The following is an 11,721-nucleotide window of genomic DNA, read 5'->3' on the forward strand; positions in this document are numbered from 1 at the left end:
AATTGTTTTGTTTTTAACTTTAATGTAATGCCTTTGCAGTGACACTAATTATTTAACATTATATTAAAAAAATTTCATGTACAATAGTCAATAGAAACTTAAGAAAACATTGTTAAAATGTTTTAATCTAAATTTGAGTGGATTATTTTAACGAAATTGGGCACGACATACATTTTTTTTTTGTTTCGTAAGAAATTTAAATCAAACATGGGATTCCTGCTGCTTACGTAAACGAGCAACTGTTGAACGAGCTGTCGTTGCCGCTGGAGTGCTTAAACTCCATGCTCCCCCGGCCATCTTACGGTTGCAACCTCGACAGCACCATATTCCAACGACAGCTTGACGAACTGACACCTACAGAAAATAAGTTATGTGGAAATGTAGTGATAAGATCAAAAACAAAAATTAGTTACCTTTCCGCAAAAAGGACACATATATCGAGTATGTTGACTTATTTCAATCTTTTTCACTTGTTTACGAAGTGATGCACCGTACCGTGTTCCATACTTTCCAGTAACACCTACCTGTACATTAATGGAATAAAAATGAAAAATAAATCAAAACGACAAGTGACTTGCATCCAATTACCTTCTTTGTGCGTTTTGACATTCTTCAAACGTGTAAATACTCGGTAGCGTTCAACCAAAAAGGAAAGATATGTTTTCCACAACTAATTTTCGTATTTGTAAGAAGAAAGATTGATTGGGTCAAAGACAGATAAAGAAGGTCCCAAGCTATGAATAAATTGGGCGAAAAGGTCTGATTATGTGTCTAATTTTCCTTTTTAATTTTAAAATTAGACATTTTGATGTTCGATTATTTTTGCTTCAAGTAATGGTTCGCAATGTACATAAATAAGAAAAAGAAAACTATTGTCTTTTTATTTCCTTAATGTTTTTTATTACTATACGATGATACATTTGAACACAAATATATGTTTTAATATTGTTAGCAAATCATTTCTTAATTACTTTATTCAATCGTGAATCGTCATAAAAAGATTATTAAGAGTCAGAGAATGAGTACAGACTATTTTACAAGATCCCTGTAACAACTTCAATGGAATAGGTGTATGGGGTTTTGCTCTGCTTAATACGGTAATATCGTCACCGTTAAATCCAGGTAACTCTTCTAATTTTGAAATCGTTGCGCATAGTCGACCGCATAAATGCAATGCTTGTGACTGAATCGGGCTTCCTAGTGTTATATCCGTCGTTGTGATGATACGTTCTAACGCACTTTTAAAAGCTTTTGTTAAATTTGAAGAAGATAGCGGTATGGAATTCGGTATCTGATTTGCTGAGTAAAAATTTTGACGATTTCTGTTTGAAGTCGTTGTTGTTTTTTTCAATGGTAAATTTGATAATTTAATGGGTATTTTTTCTAAATCCAAAATCATTTGAAGACCTTTTATAAGCATTCCACTTGCTAGAGACAAAATACGAACATAGAAGGCAACCTGGAAAATAAAATAAACAAGTCCATGACAATATGTTCGGTCTTTAATCACAAGTAACACAAATAGACTACCGTTGAACCCTGCTTTTGGTAAAGCGCATTATGTTTTTCAAAAAAAATGTAAGACTTGGACTTTTCTTCTAATTGTTCTTGATGTTTACTTCGTGGTAAATATAAAAAAGCATCAATATCCTTGATGGTTTTTTGAAAATTCTTGCAATCAAGAGGAACACTAACAAGTAAGCCTAACATTGTAGCATTTAAAAGAGCAACAAGAGAACGTGCTCTTTCGAGTAAAGAACGTTTAATTTGTTCTTGTATCTGTTGATCTTTGTTTTCTTCAATAGGTACTTGATGCAAAAGCAATTTGACAATCAGGAATTCACGTTCTATTACAGACAAGAATAAATTACAGATACTGGTACGCAAAATATGCATTGTTTCAGAAAGTTAATATATTTAGTATCATTACAAGTTTTAAACTAGGAAACGTACCTACACTTTGAAGAGTTGTTACGAGAAACTGCTGGCGTTGTTGTATATAAGGGAGAATTATATCAAGGTGGGACATTTTAAAGGAAAAAGGAGAGAGAAGTGTTCGAGAAACATCGTTGTGAAAAGGACCTTTGAGAGACGTCATTTGAAGTGAATTTTGAAATGTTGACAATTGCGTAATTAAAACAGCTGATTGAATGGTGCGGCTTTGAAATTGCAGTGTTAGAAAAACGTCATCGTGCGGAATACGGAATATTCGTGATTCCTGACTGTTTCTGTCATTCGCTGATAGGGGTACATGTTTTATTTGGCTTTGCATTAGTAACGCGTCAGAAACAGTTGTTAATAGCTGAAGCCAGCTATGCGACGTTAGTACAAGAATAAGACACAAATTTTTAAGTCGTTTTTGCAAAAGATCGGCGCACGCAAACCGACTGTGCAGGTCTGCTTGAGGAGCTGCAATTTGTGAGTCCTCCTCAAATGATAAAGTTTTCAATTGAGTCCGCGGTTTCGTAGCGTTAGTGTTCTGCAAAAACGTTGAGAGACATTCATTGGCAAAGTAGGTATGAGAAGTATCGGTAGTTAGTAAATATGTTGAAGATGTCATTGTTGATGGTTTTTCGGATTTAAAAAAAAAATCTTCTTTCAATACGCATTTAAGATCTTCAACAAGTTGATTATAACACGAGAAACATGAACTAAACTGATGGTCACGTGCAAGCCACCACTTGAAAAAATACCACGAAGCTCGTTCAACTGTAGTTGTTGTCTTTTGTGCATCCTCATCTAACATTTCAACTGTCTAAGAAATGTAAAAATTGATTTCTCTTAAAGTTATAAATAAAAAATAGAAATAATAACGTACCAAACAAACTTGTAAATGTTTTACTTTTGTCAAAACATTATCAATAATAAACATGTACGGTGAGAGAAGAATGACGGATGAGGCAACATTTGTTTCTTTCAAAACGTCATGTAATTTCGTAATGCGACCAATATCTTGATTTGATGCCGCGAACGTGGGAAAACCGAAATCTTTTAAAGAAAAGGGAGCATTTAATCGAGGCAAAAAAGGAGCAGCCAAGAGGACAGTTCGACACACTGAAGCTAAGGGTACATTATTAACTGCTGCTTGTGTTACCATATAGACAGGAGGATTTACAGGGATACTACTAGCTAATAAAGCTTCACATATGGCTGGTTTCTAAATTTAGAAAAAAATTACTCGAGGAAAAAATTAAACAAATTAGTGATTACTTTAATCAAAACATGCAATAAAGATAAAGCTAAACACATAACGGAAGTAGAAGTGCATAACGTTGAATGGCGTGTGATACATTCGGAAAAGATGTTGTCTAAGAAAGAGTCAGAGGATTTTCTGATGCCGAGAGGCATAACCTGATCACAGTGATTTCGATTAAAACCATTAAAATTCTCAAAGACGTGATAAATCCATAATTGGATAGCCTGTAGGGTTGTAGAGTTTAATGTCCACTGAGATGACGGTAAAAGCATATGACCAGCAATACACTCATTTTGTGTCTCAGTTAACAAATTGGATTCGGATAAAGAATTTGTAGTTGAGAAAACATCAGAAATTGTTTGTGCAGCTCGATACTCAATAAAAATTTTAAGCACAGGGACACAAGATTCCGCTGGATATGTACATAAACCAGGGAACAATTTAGAAAACAAGTTAACATCCTATAACAAAAAAAAATACATTGAGTAGAAAATAAAAATTTGAGAAACGCACGTTACTACATAAAATCATGTTCTGTGATGATCTAGTTAGGAGTGGTGTTTTTTTTTCAAGCAAAGTCATAGGTGTTGCTTCCAAAAATAACAAGTCTTTTTGTAATTGCTTTAAAAAAAAATCAATTGTACTCTGAGGAATGTCCACTCCAAGTAATAACGTTGTAGGCGTCTCACGTTCAAACGATATTTTGGCTAACCAAAAAATTTGTAAGATTGCAACGTATAATCTAAGTCTCAAAATTTGATCAAGTTCTTTTTTTGTTGTTTGAAGAGAACCAAAGTTGTTTTGAGCATCACTATCCAAATAACCGCTGTCATGTTGAGTCAGTGAACGAAGTTCATTTGCTTGAAAATTTTGTTGGTCATGTTTTCCCAAAACACACAAATGAATAATTTTCTGAAGCAAGCTTTTCAGTAATGCACGGTCTAAACAAACACTTTGTTCCAAGTATTTGTCTTCTGAATATATATCTTCGCTGTACAAGGTAAGAAAGCTTGATTCATCCAATGCATTTTCCGAAAAAGGAGAAGAAGTTATTAGTGTCAGTAGCACATTAAAAAGGCTACCAACTATAGACATTAAACAATAACGACTTCGTTCTTTTTTTAATGAAAGTGAGCCTAGATAATCCAGACAGTGGGATAAACATGTTGTAAAAATTTCTTGTGGACTATTTAAAGCACCAAACTAAAAGAAGAGCAATTAACAATTGTGGGTATTACCGAAAAGCTTACAGTTTTTTCTATTGTATCATCCACACAAAATACTCTTGAATTGTGCAAGTCAATAACAATTAAATTTAAAGATACAGAAAACAACTCAGCGAAACGAGCCAGTAAACGTTGCGCAGTGAATACCGATAGGGATCGATAATTGAAATCCATACAATAATTCAAAGGTTTTAATTTAGCCTCGTCCTTGTGGTTTTTAAAAAAAAATTTAGAAATAAGTAGCACTTGGTACGGATGTAGCATTAACGTTGCGAACTCCTGAAAACTATGTCGTTTTATGTTTCCACTATTGTCTTTGGAACAAGTATTAGACGGATTCATATATCCTAAAGTAGAAGTGCAAAACCTGTAACACATATTCATAATAGCTTTTATGTATGAATCTAAATTGTGCTACAGTAGACTAAAGTACGTTAACCGCAAATAATGCTCCAAAAAAAAATTGTCTTTTTCTGTTGTTGCGAAATAGAAAGGTTTAAGATGTAAGATTGCATTTAAAGAAACAAACTAGAATTTGGAGTAATATAAAAAAAATTCTTTATGTAGTAAACAGTAATATATGTTTTATGAGTTACTAAAAATGAACACTATATACTTTAATTTTATAAGAGCACTAAACTACTGTTGTACAATTTTTATCAAACACTAATACCTGAAAGCATCGTTTTTCAATGATTTCCAAACGCTAGTGTCTTGAGCTACAGCAAACGACTCAGAAGACGCTAAATGAACAAGAACGCATGATAAAATTGGGGGTATTCCTTGCGAAAAACACGTCGCTTGAGATGACATATCATTTCTAATCTACGAAAGATAACATTTTTTTTTAAAATATCAAGCAATTTAAAGGATTTTCAAGCATTACCGCAGTACTAAGTGGAGCTTGTACTAATGCCCAAAGTCCTTCCGTCATTTGCACACACTGTTTACATTTTACGATGTGCAGATATTTCGAAAAAAAAACTAACAAAAAACGATACTTGATTTTGTAGTGCAGTCAACCGAGCTTTTAAAATGTAATCAGGATAATTTATCACTAACCAATCAGGAGCTTTTTCGCGTGTATGCGCCATGTAGCTAACATATTAAGAATAAAGTACTTGAAAGTCATGTTATGTTCTAATAATAAACATTAACATACCTAGTGCAAAGGTGCGCTTCTAAACTAATAAGTTGCATCCAAGACGCACACAGTAATTTTCGCACTGAGAATAATATAGAAGGCGGAGTTTCCCACTTTGTTGTTAACAGCTACAATCATTCGATGCACAGAACAAGTCATTTTTCAATATGCATAATAAAAAAAATTAAGTACTTGGTAGAGAATAGCATGGCGGTGAGGCAACCTTACGAATAGTATGTAAAGCATAGCGTCAGATGTTGGGGCATAGGACAACAAAAGGCAGAAAATTTCTAAGCTCGCCAATGTTACGTGCCCATCTTGATAAAGTTCTTGTAGCACATTGGAGTAACTTGCGGGATTGGTTAATGCATCGTGTACTAAAAAAACATCTGGTGGAACAGAGGCTGACTCAAGACGTTTGTTAAAGCTTTCTGTATCCTCATCAGTGCATCCTGGAACCTCATTTATCCATAAATTAACATTTTCTACAATAAGGGCTAATGAATCAAAAAGAATCATGGAATTGTTTATCCAGTGATTCACCACATTGGTTTGTGAATCGGCTGCGTCATCAGGTGACATAAAAGGAGACGTTATAAATGGTAATGGTAAAAATGTAGTGTAATTATTATTTTTTTTTAAACTGTTACTTCCATTGAGAATACCAGAGTCTGATGCGCGAACGAATCCCAACAGCTGAAACACTGTTGGAATAGTTTCACATTCATCTTCGTCACATGCCACCGACGCGCGCATTGCATCTTTCAAACCCTAAAATAGGTAACACAAAAAATTGTTTAACATAAATAAAAAAAACGACGTAACATGAAACATGAAAAATCTCACCTCCACAAAAAAGTAAAGGACTGTTAACCGCGATGTTGAATGTGAACCATCATATATTATCTCCGCAAGCAACGATAGTGGTTTATTATTTTGTTTTTTACTTCTCTCAGGAACCGTATCCTTTTTGGTAGGGTCCTCAACGGAAGAGCAACAACCTTCCGATAACGCTAAACAGGCCATCTCAAAAAGATCTGTTCTACTCATTTCTTGTTCGCTATTTTGTGAAACAAATTTTGCTCCAATGTCTGGAATTAAATAGGGCAAGGGAGGTAATAGAAGCATCTAAAAGAGTATGATGAAGAATCATTTTTTATTGAAACATTACTGAGGATTGAGGAACAGAATACGCAATCCATCGAAGGTACGCGGGTGGAATGTCATCGAAACAATTCATAGCAACATTCCACGCTGCTGTATCTGACGATGTCACAGCAATTTTTTCAGCCATCAAAATTCGTTTCTGTAGACAAGGAATTCAAATAAAAAGTTAGTTTTATAATTAGAATTTAATATTTTGTTTTCGTAAATATATATAAAAACATATAAAAGTTATCAAATGGTTATAATGCATAAATAACCAAGTGAATTAATTTTTATTACACTCTGAGACTAGTGGCACCGCCTAGCAATATAGCAATACCTCTAACTTAGAATGAATGGGAAGTTCAGTACGATTCGATAGAATAATCGAAGAAGCACCTCGATACCTCATTAATAAGGATGCAATGTAGCCTAAAGATTGCTTGCCATCTGTGGTATTTAATGAATCTGCAGCGTTTAGAGTTAAAAATTCATCTCAACTTGAATCTTTAGTTTTACAATGAGAAAAATCAAAATCCTCTTGAGTAGTAATTATCAAAGCAGGTAAGTTGGTACTGGAAATTTCCTGATTGAACCGTGAAAGCTCTAATCCTTGAGAAGCATCCCAAACAGAGAGGGAATCGCGTAGACGAGCCTCTAAAGTTGCATTATCTGAAAAAAACGAAAAATTTTACCGCTCAATTTCTTCAAGAAGCCGTCAGTGGCAACGTTTAGGACAATATGAAAACCAAAAAAACAGTACCACTTTTTCCGGGCAAACTTTCAATAACAAAGCATGAATCTAATAAAATATCTGGAGAATCAATATTTGGAAAATCTAAATGCAATTGATTAATGTCGACAAAATATAATAAACGAATTCTACCAGAATTCTTCAGGAGACCTAGCGAATCAAGAAACTCAATCTGCTCAATGTTCTCTAATTCAATATCCCGTAACATTGTGGCAAGGGCCGATTGAAGTGTCTCCACACGTGACGTTGACTGAATACAACACGATGAAAAGTGAAGAAAAAAGTTAAAAGACACAGTACATGATTTAAAAAAGCTGAAATCGCAACTGGATCCCTTTTATTCAGTTGAATTATAAGATAAATGGATAATTTTCGTAAATTAGCGTGTCGTTCGCTGGATACAATCTCAAGTAAAAAATTAAAATAACCAAGCGACAAAGAAGATTGCGACACTCCATTGTTTGGAGAACTTCTTAGAAAATTAACGTGAATAGGAGCGGTTTCTTATCATTTCACACAAAAAAAGTTATTTTATACCTGACTTTAACCAAATAAATATATTACATACCAGCAACGAATTGCCATTGAGATGTGTTGGGAAAATTTCCTACATTTAAACAAATAATTTTTATTTCGTCAAAAAAAAACAGTACCTAATACAGAAGTTCTACGTAAATGCCTCCACCAGTAAAGAAATAGTATATCTCTTTGAAATAAAATTATTAAAATATCGATTGTTGTTTCAACAGTTTGCAATTTCGCCGTGTTAGCAGAGGATTCAATCAAATCCCAAGGATTAATTAAATGACGCCATGCAATATGTGCGGGGCGAACAATAGCGTCAAGTAAATCAGAATTATGCGTTAGAAAAAATCGCATGAGCCACGTTGTAGCTTGAACACCTTCCTCAATACCAGGATGGTCAACAAACGATTCACGCAAAATAAAATCAATTTCTGGTTGATTTAAAAGTGGCAGCGGACCGCGTAAAATACAACGGATGAACTTTAAGGTAACTACCGCTAACCGCCAGTAGTAACCCGATGGGAGAAGAGAGGTAGTTTTTGGTAAAGGCTCAAAAGACAAATTTTGGAAGTTTTCTACAGGATTTAATTTAGTTGTTTCAAGCAGTGGAAAGATATTATAAACAACGTAGTAGGTTAGCGTTGGCAAAGTACCCATAGTACTACGTAATTTGAACGGAGGTGAACACCTTTGATTGTGCAACATAATGTTTTTAGGCGGAATATTAAATGTAGTATCAATAGACCCAGTTTCCGTTTTACTTGATGTTTCATTTTTACTCTCATCTAAAGTATCATCTTCAAAAATAAGTGTGTTGTACCTTTTTCGATACCCAAGACGAAATAAGACAGATGTAATATAAGTCATTAAGGATGTAGATAAACGACCAAGTAGTTCTTTACTCATAGATTGTATGAACTTAGAATTAGGGAGCGATGTTTCATAATGGTTAGGTAATGTAGAATTTAAATTTTTATGTTTTTCAGTGTTGATATTATCGCTTGAAATATAATTGACTGTATTCTTCATCTCGTTTACAGATGTAGAAGGCGTTGTCATTTTCTCAATGAGATTATTAGACTCCGAGTAACTCAAAGTCACATCAGTATTATCAAGAGGTGAATCTTTTATAACCCCATTGGTAGCCAAATTTCTCATGTAAACAAGATCTTCATTAAGAGTTGGCAATATTTGAACGAAGGCCGTCAAAAGTCGAGCGGCTGCCGCATCATTAGTTTCCAGACTTCCCGCAAGGCCGTCCAAAACAAATGCTTTTAAATGTAGCAAATTGAAGCCGTTCAACACACTACTTAATTCCATCATACCCAGCGAAAATCGAGATTGCGTTTCTAATATATGATAAGACCAATTAAGTAATTTTGTGTGCATTAACGCGTTGATTCCAGTATGAGGCAGCAATGGGGGTGGAGAAGGACGTGTTAGAAATAACCTAGGTGATAAAGACGCAACAAAGAAACGAAACATAGCTGTCGTCGATGATAAAATTGATGCAATTATTTGATCAATCATTGCTTGTAAATTTGCTTCTCCTTCTTCAATATCTCCTTGCTCATCGAAAAAGTTAGTTGCAATAAGTGATAAACTGGACCGAGAGTACGGTACATCATTCTTTCCTCGTTGCCGTAACAAATATTCACTACGCCTTTTTTGAAACACAGAAACTAATTGTCGCTGAAGTTGTCCTGAATCAGTCAGCATAAATAGGCTTTGTAAACGATCAGCTGTATGAGGTATGAAAAACCCCAATAAACTTGGTTGGCTTGTTAGTTTAGTAGCGATTTGAACCGCTGTAGTTCGATGACCGAACGCACAAATGGTTGCAGCTAGATCAACAACCTCAATAAATAGCGGCAGTAGGAAATGAAAATCGTCATCACGAATTTCAACCTCAACGCTTCTTTTTGAGATAAAAGACTGGTTTGAATTATTTAAATAAGAATTTTTAGATTTTGGTTCTATGTCCCTTCCGTTGAATGTTCCATCGTTTCCATGTTGGTAATAGTTAATCGAACGAGATACATCAACAGGACAAACCATACCTGTCATACAAGGTATTTCTTCATCAATAATTTTTCTATCTTCGTTCACTTCGCAAAGTTCCGATCCAAAAGCAATACTTTCTGTTACACTATAAGAACGCTTGCTGTTGTACGGCATTAACGATTCATTGTTGTTGGAAAGAAGTTCATGAGAGGAAACTGAAGTGAACTCTATCCAAGGAAACGAGTCAATCAACCCAAATAAAATTGGTGCATAAGAGGGTATTGCAGTAGGAAGTAAATAACAGATACGATTAATTAATGAAATGACAGGTTCTAAACAAGATAAATTTTTGAACAAATTCTAAAAGCAAATTTAAAATATTTTTTATCAAGTAAACATTCAGAATTTAAGTACTGTGGTACAAAGAGGTGACGACAATCCCAGATTTCTGCTATTTGACGACTTTGCTTTTTGGGATGCGTGACGAGTCATTTTTTCTATTGCCATTATATGACCAGACCACTGTACATTTAAAGGAAGTACAACTTGAGATACAAGCGAGTGAACTGTTTGAATCGCAATTTTTGATAACGGAGAAGTTCCTCCTAAACCATCTATTAAAAAATATTACATAAACCTCAACATAGACATAGTCGTATTTTTCTTATACCTAAAAATTGTTCCTTCAAAACCTGAAAAATATTCCAGGCAGAAGATAATCCTAACTGCAGTTTTTGCAAATCTAAAGTATTAGTTAATGTGTTGTTTTTTATTTCAAAAAATAATACCTGATGGCTTCACATATCCAACAGATACAGCAAAACTAATAAGCTGCCCATGCATTGTTGAATTCATCCAGATCTAATGAAATAATAAACAATAGAAGAGAAAGTCACTTTCGAAAAAGCATACCGCTTCAATATCGTCATCGATAGCTTTTTTTATAAGCGATGAATTGTTTGATAACCCTCTAGAAAAAGTTCCTTCTATTAAAAGTTTTAACGTTTCAATACCAACATCCTGAACACTGACTGAATCTTCTATAACTGTCATTTTGGATACTTCCCATTTAAGAACGTCCGGATTTACTATATCCAAAAATAAAAGAGTGAGCATATTTGTCATCTAAAATATGTTAGCAACAAAAAAAAATGAGCAGGGTGCAATTCACATATGTCACAACGATGAAGTATTGGATCACGTTTTACATTTGGGGAATTATCATCGTAATTCATCAGATCAGAAGATATATCCTCATTGTTAGTATTCAAATTCTTATTATTCTTGTCTTGTAAAGAAGCTAAATCAAAATCTCTAGATGTGATAGATGTACTGCGTCGCTCATGAGTCTTAAAGTAATTCGAGTCACGTATTTTCTACCAAAAAAATTATACTAATACTCATTACACGATTTAACAACACACCCTAATAGCCTGTTCTTCAAATGCTGACCCTTCTAATAGCTCCATGACGTTTAAAACAACAGAAGGAAGTGGATGGAAACGAGCGCATAGAATAATTAACAAACGGATTAAAACCTCAGCTAAGCGTCGTGACCAAACTCGATCTAACCACTCTGAAGATTTCAGTGTATTATCGGTTTTATCTTGTTCTCCATTAAGAAACTGTGCTTTTTGTCGTGTTGATTCAAGCATTAAAAACTTTAGTGTTAAATAAAAACAAAAATTACTCTAGTTTAATTAATTCGTCTTAAATACCTTAAGAG

At 34.2% G+C, this 11,721-nt stretch overlaps 2 protein-coding genes across 2 annotated transcripts; both read right to left on the reverse strand.

Moving 5' to 3' along the window:
- Positions 1-2: 2 nt before the first annotated feature.
- On the reverse strand, positions 3-689 carry LOC128884258 (60S ribosomal protein L37a-like). The gene is made up of 3 exons (XM_054137513.1): positions 589-689; positions 414-524; positions 3-354 (listed from the first exon to the last, which is right to left on the reverse strand). Exons 1-3 carry the CDS (start codon positions 607-609, stop codon positions 202-204), a joined length of 285 nt encoding a protein of 94 aa, XP_053993488.1. The 5' UTR covers positions 610-689; the 3' UTR covers positions 3-201.
- Positions 690-775: 86 nt separating this feature from the next.
- On the reverse strand, positions 776-6,539 carry LOC128884256 (uncharacterized). Its single transcript, XM_054137511.1, has 12 exons — positions 6,413-6,539; positions 5,759-6,337; positions 5,585-5,694; positions 5,424-5,520; positions 5,096-5,365; positions 4,447-4,789; positions 3,710-4,399; positions 3,211-3,657; positions 2,819-3,157; positions 1,954-2,755; positions 1,531-1,847; positions 776-1,459 (listed from the first exon to the last, which is right to left on the reverse strand). Exons 5-12 carry the CDS (start codon positions 5,233-5,235, stop codon positions 977-979), a joined length of 3,561 nt encoding a protein of 1,186 aa, XP_053993486.1. The 5' UTR covers positions 5,236-5,365; positions 5,424-5,520; positions 5,585-5,694; positions 5,759-6,337; positions 6,413-6,539; the 3' UTR covers positions 776-976.
- Positions 6,540-11,721: the final 5,182 nt, after the last annotated feature.

The sequence above is a fragment of the Hylaeus volcanicus genome, unplaced genomic scaffold, assembly GCF_026283585.1.
Source record: "Hylaeus volcanicus isolate JK05 unplaced genomic scaffold, UHH_iyHylVolc1.0_haploid 12237, whole genome shotgun sequence".
NCBI classification, from domain to species: Eukaryota; Metazoa; Arthropoda; class Insecta; order Hymenoptera; family Colletidae; genus Hylaeus; species Hylaeus volcanicus.

Bases quoted from the DNA above. Each gene is read 5' to 3' on its own strand.
- LOC128884256 (XM_054137511.1), bottom strand. From the start codon at position 5,235: ATGTCATCTCAAGCGACGTGTTTTTCGCAAGGAATACCCCCAATTTTA. The intron at 4,790-5,095 runs GTATTAGTGTTT...TATGTGTTACAG, and splicing joins TTGAAAAACGATGCTTTCAG to GTTTTGCACTTCTACTTTAG. The intron at 1,848-1,953 runs GTACGTTTCCTA...TGTCTGTAATAG, and splicing joins AACAACTCTTCAAAGTGTAG to AACGTGAATTCCTGATTGTC.
- LOC128884258 (XM_054137513.1), bottom strand. From the start codon at position 609: ATGTCAAAACGCACAAAGAAG. The intron at 525-588 runs GTAATTGGATGC...ATTAATGTACAG, and splicing joins TGTCAAAACGCACAAAGAAG to GTAGGTGTTACTGGAAAGTA. The intron at 355-413 runs GTAACTAATTTT...TATTTTCTGTAG, and splicing joins TGTGTCCTTTTTGCGGAAAG to GTGTCAGTTCGTCAAGCTGT.